At 40.7% G+C, this 14,514-nt stretch overlaps 1 protein-coding gene across 2 annotated transcripts in view; it reads left to right on the forward strand.

Moving 5' to 3' along the window:
* The window catches only part of ST8SIA1 (ST8 alpha-N-acetyl-neuraminide alpha-2,8-sialyltransferase 1), a 138,215-nt gene that overhangs the window by 46,999 nt on the left and 76,702 nt on the right, over nt 1-14,514 (forward strand). The window contains exon 2 of one of the 2 annotated variants that reach the window (XM_040488684.1): nt 3,333-3,477. The exons of the other annotated variant lie outside the window; for it this stretch is intronic. Coding sequence (XP_040344618.1) covers nt 3,333-3,477 — 145 coding nt within the window. The remainder of the gene's footprint in view (nt 1-3,332; nt 3,478-14,514) is intronic. 2 annotated transcript variants of the gene reach the window in all.

The following is a 14,514-nucleotide window of genomic DNA, read 5'->3' on the forward strand; positions in this document are numbered from 1 at the left end:
CTTCTTCCTGCCAGCTCCTCCAGTGCTGGAAATCTCAGAGTAGGAAATTCGTTCTGGAACTCTGAGTGTGACTTCATGCTCTTCTCTTTTTTTATTAAATTTTTTTTTATGTTTATTTATTTATTTAGAGACAGAAAGAGAGAGAAAGAGAGAGAGAGAGAGGAGGGGCAGAGAGAGAAAAGGAGAGAGAATCCCAAGCAGGCTCCATGCTGTTAGCACAGAGCCTGACACGAGGATTGAACTCACGAACTGCGAGATCATGACCTGCAGTGGAATCAAGAGTCAGATGCTTAACTGACTGAGCCACCCAGGTGCCCCCAGGTCCTCCTCCTTCTGAACAGCCTCAGCCATCTGTGCACATCTGTAGTGGTGCCAGTTACACTCACCTGCCTTCATAAGTAGTGACTTGCTTGTTGGTTGCCACCTCTTGTGCATGTTCTCTGAAGACGGGTCTGATTTTTAATTCAATTTTATATCCCGAGCACTCAGCACAGTGTTACGTGAGAACTCGGTAAAAGTCATTACTACTGTGGCTACTATTACTATTGCTGGTTGTACTTACTGTTTCTACCACTGTTGTTGCTGCAGCTGCTGTTATAACCAGTGTTAGCTGGTGAGCTAGCGGCACCCTCTCAGGCCTGGAGAGTGCATGCACTTTCACATTTTGATCGCTTTTTGTCCACCCTCGAGAGACAGGCATGGCAAGGGAGGAAGATAGGGAGGCTTTCTGCATGAAGGGAAAAGTCTGAAAGTTCGTGATAGGAAAAGCACTCCCATATTGCAAATGGCAATATGAATATTACAAATTTACTATAGCTCTTGGATTTTTAAAAATATTTGTGCACTTGTGACACTTTCATTTTCTGTTGAGTATTTGGTTCTCCCACGGAAGGTATGATTGCTCTGCCCATGGTGATGCTGTAGGAGGAGATGTAAATTTGAGCCCATCTAACACACGTTTTATCAACAATGAAGCAAACATTCATTCACCTGATGAACTTGAACAAGTCTTTTGGCCTGAGCTTCAGTTTCATTAGAAATTTAAGATAATGTCATCAACTCTGTCTTGGTGTTTTTGAGGATGAAAAGAGGAAACCAATGTGAAAGGGAAATATAAACTGCCAGGTTCTAGACATAATGAGGTGTTATTATATGGCTGTGGCTGATCTTTCCTCTGAATTTCCAGTAGCACTTTGTACTGAATGGCAAGTTTAGTTGGTTTGGAGGGGAGAGCTATGGTCTGGTTGGACGTACCAGATATGAGGTTAAAACAAAACAAAACAAAACAAAACAAAACAGGGAGCAAACCATCCCCACCATTCCACTAGTTATATGACCCAGGATAGATTCCTGAAAAAAGGATCTTAAGGCTATTTAGCTCAAGGTCACTCACTGTGAGGATGAAGTGGAAAAATACCTCTAAAGACACTGGGTACATTGAAGGTGGTTGGCTGGTGTTTACAAAGTATTCCTTCAGGGCAGCGAAAAGTAAAGGTGAATCAAAAAGGTTCTGAGCAGACAGCACACAGAGGGAAAAGCCTAACTCGGACTACTGGTGTGACCTGAGCAAGTTCTGTTCTGGCCATAATCCCATTTCCTCAGATATGAATTGGGTGTAATAATAATAGTTTCCTTAATTATCTCTTAGGGTTATTGTAAAAACTAAAAGTGGCAATATGACACTAGACTCAAAGGTTTAGTTTATTCACCCCACAAAGTTTAGAGTTATGCCTATGATAATTCTCCTTATTTCCAAAAATAATCTTAACCCGTCTAGTTTATGTTGACTGAATATAATGCCTAGGATGCTCTTTTGACAAAATGCTGGCAAGTCATCACGCACTTGACTGCCTCCATTCAGGCCACCTTTTTGGTGGTGAAACATTGATAAAAATTAATGATGATGGAGGAGGAAAGGAAAGAGGCACAGCTGGTGAGACAAATTCTAGCAACTTTGCTAAGATGAAGGCTTTGTTCCTGAGCCCCTCTCCATTGTCTTTTCTATGGAAACCTTGGTGAGGAGGAAGCCAACCAGAGTGCTGGAGAAAACACCATGTGGTAGGGATAGCATCATGGCCCTGGCTGAGGAGGCCGGCCACGGACACCGACTCTGTGTATTCATTTCTACAATGAAGTTGGGACTGTGTAATAACAACATGTATTGAAATTGTACTGTGTGTGCCACAGGGACATTCTCAGTGAATTCTCAGAAACAATCTCTGAGGCCGGTTGCGAATCCCAGGATGTTCTCCAGTTACAGACTAAGTACGTGGCAGAGCCGGGATTTGAACCCAAGTACTCCACATTACCTTCCCCTTTCAGCTGTAAGCTTCTATACGGTGGTGGCCAAAGATGTTTGAGCAAGCAGGTCTGTGTGGGAGGACCACTCAGAAGTGGTTTGTGTTAGCAGTTTGTTTTACTAGTCCTTCCAAAGGTAGGGCTGGGGAATAAGCTCTTTTCTCCTGAGAGCTCAGGGAGTAAACGGAGTTGGTTTCTGTCAGGTTTTTAAGCAGAGGGAAGTAAATATTGGCTTGTAGAGTGGTAACAGGGCTTCCATCTGAGGGGCCAGCAGAGGAGCAGCCTGTGAACCAGCTCAGAAAAGTGAGGTGACCCAGGAGACCCTGGTGTTGCAGATGCTAAGGGAGTAGGGATCCCTTCCCAAAGGCCACAGTGCTCCACTGTGTCCAGTACTGCTAAGCTGTCAGACCAGACAAGAGCTGAAACGACCAACAAGATTTTCTGGTTAGAACACAGGTGGCTTTGCCAGCATTTGAAACACATCTTTCATCTCATTCTGTTTCTATTTAGAAGGGTTTTTCCTGCAGAGGTTGTTCTTTTATTTTGCCTCCAGTTTTGGGGAGTGTACCCTCTTTGGGGCCACTGTGTGCATCCCCTACTTCATATAGCACACGTAAAGTCCCTTGTTGCTGAACTCAATCCCCCGAATGTCAAGTCACCATAAAGATGCATTTCTGCTCCAGATCCATAGCCCAACAGTCTCCAAAAGACCATCCAGATCTTTTCTGGACCTGGATGTTTAAGTCAGTCAACAAATCTGCAATTACAATGATCATTTTTGCCTTTAGACGTATTTTAGCTGCATCTGAAAGCTAATGGATTTTCTTTCTTAAACTTTTTTTTTTGAAATATTCCAGTCATGCATTTTGATGGCTGGAAGAGTGAAGTAATAGTAATCTAATCACCCTGGAGACACAGATGCTTTTGTGAGCTGGCACCGAGGTAAGGCTGCACATCTCTGTGGGAATGACAAGTGAATGAGTCTGCCGCTCACTGAACCTGCTGTTCTTTTCTCTCTCTGTTTTCTCTCCTAGGAAACAGATGGAAGACTGCTGTGACCCCGCCCATCTCTTTGCTATGACTAAAATGAATTCCCCCATGGGGAAGAGCATGTGGTATGATGGGGAGTTTTTATACTCATTCACCATTGACAATTCAACTTATTCTCTCTTCCCCCAGGTTAGTATAGAGTTTGTTGCCTTTTAATATAGTTTCCTGTATGTCTTGATATCATAGGGAAAAGATCGTTGAGTTTGCCTCACTTATTGGATCTCCTTCTTTTCAGCCCCTTTCTTCTCTTCTTCATTATAAATGTTTTTCTTTATAGCTGTCACATTTTTGGTGAAGAAATCACAAAACATTTTCATGGAAGGGCAGAAGTAGGCTATTACAGAGTAATAGTTTTCCTAGCCCTTCTGATTTGGGTCATATGAGACTGAAGAAAGCAAGCAGAGAAGGAAGCAAAGTCAGGAATTGTGGAATTCTAGTGTTTTGAGGTTGGCTGTGGAATGATCTTGAAGATTTGCAATATTGGAATGTTTTCTTAGGACTGGCATTATTCTCAGGGACTGGGGACCATATGCTCCCCAGCAGAAGGAGTCTGCTTCTTAGAGCTCTTGGATCTTAACCCTGTGGTCAGACACTGCTCTGAAGTGGAGGTGGTGGAAATGGAGAGAAGGAATTCAACCACGTTTGAAGTGGTCTAAATGAAGCCTTGTTTATGTAAGGTTTTTCTTCTTTGTTTCCTGAGCATTCCAATCAAATGCTTTACTAAAATGTATCAGTGAAAGGGAAAAATAGAGAAATCTTTATTTCTAGAGAGCCCTAGTTGGAGGAGGGGGGTGGTGGTTCTTAGGTGAAACCACCATTAGGGAGAAATCGAGAAATGAAGCTTGCCCCCCCCCCCCAAGTCTTCAATCTATTCTTGGTTTGGCCAGATGATTATGCAGAAAGGGAATTCACCATGAGAATTGGAAAACAGGGCTGAAACTTTCATGTATCTGTATTAATAGCAAAGAGTCTTCAAAGGAGGGATCCCATAAAGCTGAGGCACAGGCTCTACCAGACCCAAAGACACACTCTGTATGAAATAGCCCATCTCTGCTAGCTCATCTGTAGGTGTTTTAGTCTAACTTAATGGTTTTAGTGTCTAATGATAAGTTTTTTTTAAATGTTTTTTTAAAGTAGGAAATAGAAAGTTGAATATATTGCCATCAACCATGTGCTTTCTTTCTCTTCTTTATTTGCCCTTGGGAGTCTTCTTAGTGTCAAAGGAAATGACTAAGAGTCACAAAATGTGATATTGAATTTCTTCTCCATTTCTAACTACCTAAAGACCTTGCTAAGTCACCTAACTCTTCTGAGACTCAGCTTTCTCATCTGTACAGTGGGAAGAGCAGTACCTATCCTAACACCTCAGAGTTGGGGTCAGGATCAGTTTAGATAATGTATGTCCATGTACTTGGAAACCACAAAGCACATGTAAACATTAGGTGTTAATGTTGTCCTGGTTCATATCATTGCATCTTCAGACTGCGAAATGAAGGATATAATTGCATTAGTCAGGGTTTAAGGCAGGGAATGGAAATCTTCCTAGGTATTTTTAGCAGAAAGATATTTCTTATTGGAAATTAGGTGCTTAAAAAAGCATCAGAAGAATGGAGAAGTGGGAGTCAAGAGGTGGGTCCTGGAATTACTTAGTTCAAGAATTTACCACCATAACTGTGGTTTAGAGATTAGAAGGTCCCAGCTGCCGCTGCCATTGCCGTTAACATGGTCACAACTGTCTGTGACAGAAACAGTAAGATGGGTTCTGATTCATCTTCTCTTTCCAAATATCCCTCAAGTGCATCTAGTGGGTAAGATTAGTTTGCATCTGGAACATTAATTGCAACAAAGTCCAGGAGAGGCAGTTTTTAAAACAATCAAGCTTCAGCCAGAAGCTAGAAGAAAGATGGAAGAGGGGTGAAGAAGCCAATCCACAGTATGCTTTATGTACAAAACCTGATACCAGCTTGCCATGAATTGAAAAAGATAAGGAAGCAATCTTCTTTAACAGCTCATCAAATAGAAACATTTTAAAAGAAATCCAAAATAGTCTTTTTATACATGAGGGCTTTCAGTCATCCCAACTGACTTCTAACTTTGTGCTAGCAAATAGATTAGAAGAAAGGAGATGATTAAAGAAATACAAACTAGCCTCCCATCGTATCTGTCAATTGCAGCAGGAAGATAGCAGGAAACATTTGCTTTTTAAAGTGTGTGCACATCAATTCTGTGCCTCTTTATGCTGGTTGCAAGACCAAGAAACCATCCCTGAATAATAAGGAAAAATGCTTTTTTTTTTTTAGGAAGCAGACGTCATTACATCATTGTGTGTTTGCACAGTCATTACAAAGGGCTAAACTAATTCAACGAGAAGATTTTTTTTAAGTTACTGAGATTCTCAAATTACTAATTTATAGAAATCCTGGAAGATCAGTTTGCATCAATAAAAAGGATGATGTATATCCCTGTGCCCTCACTCCATTATTATTTCTTAGTGAAATTGTTCTACTTTGTTGAAGCTAAGTTACCAGTTAATTGATAAGCTTCATTCATATTCCAGTGGGAAGAAAGTTGCGTGTGCTGGTTAAGCAGAAATGCAGCTGAGTGGGCTCAGCTCGATTTGTCAGTTGAACGAAGCATTGCTTCTTTCCCTGAATTTTAGCAAAATAATGCCAAATCACTCACTCTCTAACTCAGATGTATAATTTTATATCAATATGCTAATTTTTTAAAAAGTTTATTTATTTTGAGAGAGAGAGAACAAGCAGGGGAGGGGCAGAGAGAGAGAGAGAGAGAGAGAGAGAGAGAAAGAGGAAGAGAGAGAGTCCCAAGCAGGCTCTGTACCATCAGCGCAGAGCCCAATGCTGGGCTCGAATTCACAAACCATGAGATCATGACCTGAGCCAAAATCAAGAGTCAGACCCTTAACTGACTGAGCCACCTCTGCTCCCCTTAATGTGCTAATTTCAATTATATATTATACTTTTCTCCTAAATGCACATATGTATTATCCATCATAATTGTTATTATTCCTTCGCCTACCTTTATCCACTGTTTTTTTTGCTGTTGCTGTGGTTGTTGCCAAGATGCACTACAAGATCTTAGGTGTGGTATGCAAAGTTAGCAGGTCCTGAATCAAGGCTGGAGGATCCAGGGAGCGTCTTATTGAGATCCAGTGTGCTTTGAGACGCCATATTGAATCTTCTTGATTACAATTAGTTGTTTCTTTTTTAAAAATTTTATTTATTTATTTATTTATTTATTTATTTTGAAAGAGAGAGAGAGAGAGCAAGCAGGAGAGGGGCAGAGAGAGGGAGGGACAACCCAAGCAGGGTTCGCACTGTCAGTGCAGAGCCCAATGTGGGCTCGATCTCTTGAACTGTGAGATCATGACCTGAGCCAAAATCTAGAGTTGGATTCTTAACCAACTGAGACACCCAGGTGCCCCATACAATTAGTTGTTTCTTATTTGGACCTCCCACAACTTCCTGTAGTTTTATTATCAAATTCATTCAAATCCACCTCATACTTATCTACATAACTATATATCTACATATTGCAGTTTTCTAAAAGCCCTTATCTGCTGATTTCAATACCATTTTATGAGCTTTTGAGTAGCAAGAGTAGTTTTTTAGTTTTGGGCCTAGTGTGGTGCTTCCCACTTGATATAGATACTCATTTCCAGCTCCTCGTGTTTGCCTAGGACTCTTTGCCTTTGTCCCACCTGGGGTGATTCACTGCAGTGCCCTTGTTTGAACAATTGGAGACCAAGCAGGACATTTTGATGCAGCTATTTCCAAATGACTCTATAAATGTATTTTGGTGAAATGTTTGTTGAATATTATTAGGCTTAAAGGGCTTAATTTTAACCCTTACATAGGTTTTTCTAGAATATTCTGTGTCTTTGTGTGTGTGTGTGTGTGTGTGTGTGTGTGCGTGTGTGTGTTTGGAGGGGACAGTGTGATGGTAAGTGTTCCCACTTTGAGAATACCCATATCCCTTGGGTCCCCATTTCCTTCCTGCTTTGCCAAACACTGTCTCTTTTAAGCATGCATGGTCCCATGTGTGTAAATATTGCCTAAATAAATACTATTTTGACCTAAAACATATTTATGCCCAGAAAAAAGCATAAATTTCCTTGGAAATGAGCAAAGGAGCAGCAGGAATGTTAGAAACCACAACTGTGCAGTTATAATCTGAAAAATATTTCCTTTTGGTATAATAAAAACATGGTCAGCTCACCATTCTCTTATATCGTGCTGAATAGTCATGTGATATAAATCACAAACCAGACTGGCCATTTTTTCTTAGAATATCCACCCAAGGCCATTTGTAAAGAATCACAAAGCATCATTAATACACCCCAGACAGACACTCATTTCCAGCTCTTCTGGTTGCCATAAGCTCTCTGACATGTTCCATTCAGCCTGGACCCACATTGCCCTTGGCCCGTGGGAAACTCAGCAGGACATTCTGAAGTAGTTTTGTCCAAATGGCTTTGTATTTGTTAAAATGAAAATACACATTTCCCCCCTCTTCACAGTAATGTGCTTAATAGAATCATCTAAGCTCCTGTATATCCCTGACTCTCACAGTAATATTTTTTCCTCCTAATGAAATTTGGATTATACTGTATAATCTACAGCATTTGGTAACTTGATTTTTCTACTTATCAATATTATTGTGATAATTTTCCAAACACATACCTTTTTGACTGGAAGGAAACTAAGGAGACTAATGTTTGGTGGGCATAGATCTTTGCCAAGTCTGTGTTGGGTTCCTGTTGTCAGGCTTACTTTTGGCTCCTTTATAACAGAAACCTGACACAGAGGCTTAATTGAATAGGTGTTCATTTATCTCCAAAAATAAGGAACTGGCAGATGAGTAGTTGAGGGCCAAGTGATGGCTGTATGATGCCATTGAGCTCCCAGGCTCCTATCTTGATGCTTGAACATCCTTAGCTGATAGCCAAGGGACCTTCCAGTTTTGGTCCAGGATCCCAGTAAGAAGAAGGAGGAAAGAGAAGAGGAAATATGGACATACCCTGCTGATGTGTCAGTGGTCAGGATTATATCATATGGGCATGTCTAGTTGCAAGAGAGGCTGCTGGGAATTTCAGTATTTCAGCTCTAGGCAAATGCACTACATGTGCTGACCTATCCTGTCTCATGTTATCTCATGCTATCCTAATAGAAGCTCTGTATGGATGTTATTATTATCTGCATTTCATGGGTGAAACAGACTGAAAAGGGTTAATAAGCTTACTGAAGTTTCCAGACCTGGTAGGTGGAAAAACCAGGATCTGGAACCTGGCCTATATGATCTCAAACCTTTCATCATTTATTATCTTGCTTGTTTGTTTTTATTTTCTTAAAAAGACATCGGTTCTAGTGAATTAGTTGTTCATTTTTATCACCCAGCCACCTTGAAACCATTTAATGGTTTTTCACTTCTGTTGTATGAACACTCTTAGAGGAAATGGAGAAATTTCTTTTGCGGGTATTTGAGAGAAGAAAATAGAGTGTAGATATGCAGACTGCGAGGTCCTATATGGTACTCTAGCTTCCCTCTGAAACTAGTTTCCACTCTAGAACTGTAGTTTCCTTTTGACTTTGAGCTCCCTAGTGCTCTACAAAGAAAGGAGAAATAAGACCAGTTACATTATTTTTATTTCTATGAAGTGGAAACTCCAACATGTGTATGTGGAGGCTTCCCACATTACCAGGCAATTCTCAGACACCAGCTGGGTGTCTTCCAATTTGGGTCAATTCTGACATGATCTGCCCAGACATAACATCACGTTCCACAGACAAAGGTCTCAGTCCCACAAGACCAGCCTGTCCTTCAGACCCCAATTTCCAAGTCCAAATTGTTACCTGTGCTTCTGACTGAATGGCTACAAATCACATTTTCCCACGACCCCCTCCCTGAGTTTGATTAATTTGCCAGAACAGCTCACAGAACTCAGAAAATCAGTTTACTCACTAGATTACCTGTTTACTACAAAGGATATTAAAGGGTACGAATCAACTAACTGCCATATGAAGAGATACATAGGGTGATGTCTCCAACAAAGGAGCTTCTGTTCTTGTGACACTTGGGGCCCTGCCTGGTGGCAGGTGGAGGAGTTCTACTTCATCAACCAGAAGCTCTCTGAACCCCATCCTTTTGGGGTTTAGTAGAGGCTTCATTACATAGACGTGATTGATGAAATGATTGACCATTGGTGACTGATCCAACCTCTAGCCTCTCTCCCTTCCCCAGAAATCTGGGCGTGGGTCTGAAAGTTCCACTCCTCTATTCATGGTTGGCTCTCTGGCAGCCATCCCTCATCCTTAGGTGCTTTCTAAAAGTCACCTCATTAACATAAACACAGTTGTGGTGGAAAGGGGCTTGTTATGAGTAACAAGCAATCCATTCATCTTTATGGCTCTGAAAGGATTTCGGGAACTGAGGGCAAGAGACCAAATATTAGGGTAACAGGTGCTGCCAATGCTCTTACCACTCAGGAGATTCCAAGCTTTTTGGGAACTGTGAGTTAGGACCTGTAGATGAAGAAATATGTATGAGAAATATTTTTGGTCATCTGAATGATGAAATATATATATTTCTCATAAATCACAATATTGCATCTGTAATAGAGAAATCCAGGTTCTCAAAGGGAAGCAAGTTATTCCTTGAACAATCCTGCTTTATTACAGGAATCCAGAACTTGATCCCACTACCATTAAATAGTTCAGATCATTTATTCTGTTGCTCCTGTCCGAGTGCCAGCATTACAGAACTGTGTAAGGGAATGGAATTCAAAGATCTGGGTTCTAGACCTGGCTTTTATATGATATTTATGATTCCAGACAAGTCATGTAACTGTTGCCAGCCTCCATTTTGTTCAGTTCAAGACATAAATAATACCTGGTCTTCATACATCAGTGTTCTTACGAAAAGGTTAAAATGAGATTATGGCTGTAAAAGTGCTTTGTAATGAGGGCTCTCTACAAACATATGATAATGTTACTGTTACTATCTGCTAGAGCATTTATGGCATGCAAGCATTTCTTTGGCATTTTGGTAATACTGGAAACCAACGAAAGGACAAAACACAACTAGAAAAGGAGTCGAGTTAATTTTCCAGTCTGGTGAGTAGTTAGAAGAGATAAATCTGTTGCATTGGGGATTTAGAGATATACAAAGTAGTAATGGAGATTGCTACAGACTCTACCTGTTGTACATCTGCATCATTATATTTGGATACTAATTATGATAAGCAGTGTGAGATAAATCATTACTTTTTAGTGAGTTAAGGTTGGATATCTAAACAATGGGTCCATATCCAGTGTTCCTCCAATTGCTCTGTAATTGAGGAGATAAGGAGAGTGAAGAGTCACGGGACTTCTGAGTAGCTCTTACCTTTGTAGGGAAGGAAAGCAAATGATTAGAAGTGAGGTCATGGAGTTGCCCCACAGCGTAGCTTGAAGGTAAACTCTAAGTTTCCTTGTTTTTCAAATGTAGAAATAATTACAAATTTAGACCTTTATTCAATGACAATTCACAGGCTGAGAACATGGTTGAGAACAAAATGAAAATTAAACGTAAGGAATGGTCTATTGTGCCAGGGTGCAGGCCTTTCTAAAATATTTGCCAGTGTGCACAGTTTAGCACAGTGACTGATTATGGCTCAGTCTTCTAGCTTCCTGGGAACAACTGAAAAGGATGCATGACACCAATTACCACTGAGTCAAATCTCATTCAGTAGGTCTGATGGGAATGATAACTTTTTTCAGGAGGTGTTAATATTCCCTATAACATTTTCTTCTTAGGTTTGGTGATGTGACAGAGTGTTTTCCTGCAGAAAAAGCTTGTATATCCTTTTTTTTTTCCAGTTGGTTTCTTCATCTTGGTCCTTCTTATAGGCAAAGGTCCAGCTGTAGAAGGGAATTTCCATCCTATTTTGGTTTAGTTCTGAGCATCTGCATACCAGTAGGCCTCTGTTTCATTTCTACTATTGATATGTTTATTTGTACTTCTTCATTATATTTAAGTCCTCTCTTAAATGCATAAAGATACATTTGATTAACTTATCGAGAGGTATTATATCAACACTGACCTTCTCTGGCTTAATTAATTTGGTCAGGGAATGACAAGACACCAGTGAGTACAGAGAACATTTTCTTAATGTTTGTATCTGTTCAATTCGCTCTCTCTTTTGCTAATTGGCCTGTAATTTTCACATGGGAGATAGCACAATATTGTCATCATCCCTCATGGCCTGACTAATAATATTCTGTGATCTGCATGGTTCTGGACTTCTGGGTAGACTTGCTAACCAGGATGGGAGAAGAGGTGGGGGTGAGGATAGCAATGGACTTGAAGTTCCCACCTTCTAGGCTGGAGGTTTAGGTAACTGGCAGCTTCTAAGAGGTAATCGCCAGAAGAAGGCAGGACCCACCCTTCTAGAGGCTTTGGAATGGATCACTTAGTCAAGGCAGCCACTCAAGGGAATAAGCTGGGGATCCCCAGCATTGGGTTCAAAATTAGGGACTATTTTTTGAGAACAGGCTGAAACATGGTTCTGGGACTGCACATGAGCTGGGCCCTGATAATCTGGAAAGGCAACCTGAGGCAGTGTTTTGAAAATAAGACAGAAGCCAAGTTCCCAGAGCCACACCTCAAAGTCTAGGTTTGAAGACCACAAACATAACTTGATGGAGATTTCCACAGCTGTGTCTGACCACTTTGCCAAACCATTCCTGTAATGGCCAGGATTGACCCGCATTTCCCTGGGCTCAGGCTAAATCTACAGATTTGCTGTTTTCTGATTTTCTGTCTGTTTTCAGACAGAAACATTAAGTTGTCTTCCATGCTTAGCTCTTTGGAAACTGCAGAATGGAGGGAGCAGAAGCTAAGTGAAGGAGAGAATCTGGGCAGATTGTCAATTAAGACATTATGTCCGCAGGCTTGTTAGAAAAATAGGTGGGCAGATAAGCGTGGTGGAGACATGTAGTAGGTGAGATGGGGTGTGGCTCACTTCTGCTTTCTGTAAAGGAAACGGTGTGCTTTTGGGGGATAACCAACATTTTATACCTGAAAACTATTATGTCTAGGACTTTTCCCCCTAAATATTTTTTTCTATCTACCCAGCCTTGGGAGTTTTAGCTCTTTGCTAAGAAAAAAAGAAAAGGTGCTGAGAAAAAGCCAATTGCAAATCAAATGTATTTAAAAATCCTTTTTTTTTTAAAGTTTTTATTTATTTATTTTGTAAGAAACAGAGACAGTGTGAGTGGGGCAGAGGGGGGGGGGGGGGAGAGAATCCTAGGCCGATGCCACACTGTCAGTGCAGAGCCTGATGTGGGGTTCAAACTCATGAAACCATGAGATCATGACCTGAGCCGAAACCAAGAGTTGGACACTTAGCCCACTGAGCCACCCAGGCACCCCTAAAAATCTTTTTGTCTGAGGTGTTTTGCTACTACTAAAGCACTGGCTAACAGTTTCTTATAAAATATGCATAATCTAATTATTTTGCTTAAATTTTTCTTTCCCTAGGGTTCAGTCTAATCCGATTTTATATACATTTTGCATCTAATCACCTGTTAAAATGATAGCCTATTCACAAAGTATTGGAATTCTGAAATCATAATTTAAATTTACCAATTGTTTCTTTTTGTTATAGCCCGACTTAAACTTTGAGGGCAACACACAAGGTCAATAGGAGCTGAAATAACTACAGTTGTCAGGTACTTCCAGATACCTGAAATGAGGATTGTTGGAGGGTTTCTTCAAATACAAAGGCCTGTGATATTAAGGGACCCAGGAAAAAATATAGTACTTCTGTATGACCCATTAAATGTAGAACAAATCAGGAATCTACAAAATAAAGTCAGAGTTGAAATTTAATGTAAAATAAGGCTTTGATGCATCAGAAATTTCCTTTCACATTGGACTTACCACCTTCATGAAAATGGAGACCAGCAAAACTATGCTTTCCTAAAATTTTGATAATTCTCTATAAAATAAATTTTCAACCATTCCTTCAGATATTTATTGAGCAACTACTGCTGGGTGCTAAGGGCTGTGCTAGTTCCTGGGGAAATAATGGTAAAATGGAGTAAAAACAGACTCAATTCCTTCTCCCACTGGGTATTATCTTCAGTGGCCTAGGGCGTCCCTACCTGTCACATGGTCAGAATTCAACTCCAGCCCTCCCCATCCTGCTTTTTTTCTCTATTGTCTGTCCCAGATAGTGACACTATAACACACTCAGTCACTTAAGCTGGACACTTGGGGCTTAAGTTTGAATCTATCCTCTGTACTAAACCACCATTCAGATCCAATTTTATTTTATAAATATTTCTTGAATTTTCTCCTTCTTTTCTTATCTCTCTACCACCATGTTTGAGGTTTATCAACATTATATGGACTAATTCAAGAACTCTCTAATAGTTTCACTGTTACGAACTTGCCTCACTGCAACATCCTTCACCCTACTGCCAACACTGTGGTTATAAAATGTAAGTCGTTTTCCTCTGTTGTGTCACTCCTCACTGTCCACCATGGATGCAAGAGCACGTGGCCAAACAACACGCTCCCCAAACCTGCCGGAACAGTCTTTACTGGAGAAAACTCATGGAGAAGGTGAAGTAGCAACTAGCAGATACTCTGTTGCCTTTTTATGATCAGAAATGATGAAATTCTAGGTGTTCTAGACTCCAGGAAAGGGAACCTGAAACAGGGTTGGGCTTTTTAGTTGTCCAATTAAGAATGGATGCACTAACCCCTCCACTGGTGTAATTCAAAGACTGGTGTGATATAATAGTATTGAGATATGGTGGAACCTTGGGTTTAACATGATTTATCAGCTCAGTGTCCATGGGTAATGAATGGAAAGCTGTCTGGAGCCATGACTGGCAGTATGGGAACAAACCTTGCAGATTCAGCTTGACCAGAAGAGGATGTATCAATCAGCTCATGGTTGGATAAGATCTATCCTCTTTCCTGGCATGATAGGAATACTGAGATCCCGGCCTTGCTGTTGGCCAGGATTGTGGGACTTCAGCACCGGGCCACTGCTGGTTTCCATAGAATTTTACTGGAGGCCACTTCCTTTTCTGGACTGTAGCCAATCAGTCTTGGGCAAGTTAACCTTCTTGTTTAGCACATATAGCACGAAGT

Source organism: Herpailurus yagouaroundi, unplaced genomic scaffold (genome assembly GCF_014898765.1).
Source record: "Herpailurus yagouaroundi ecotype Mexico unplaced genomic scaffold, PumYag 166, whole genome shotgun sequence".
Taxonomy (NCBI): Eukaryota; Metazoa; Chordata; class Mammalia; order Carnivora; family Felidae; genus Herpailurus; species Herpailurus yagouaroundi.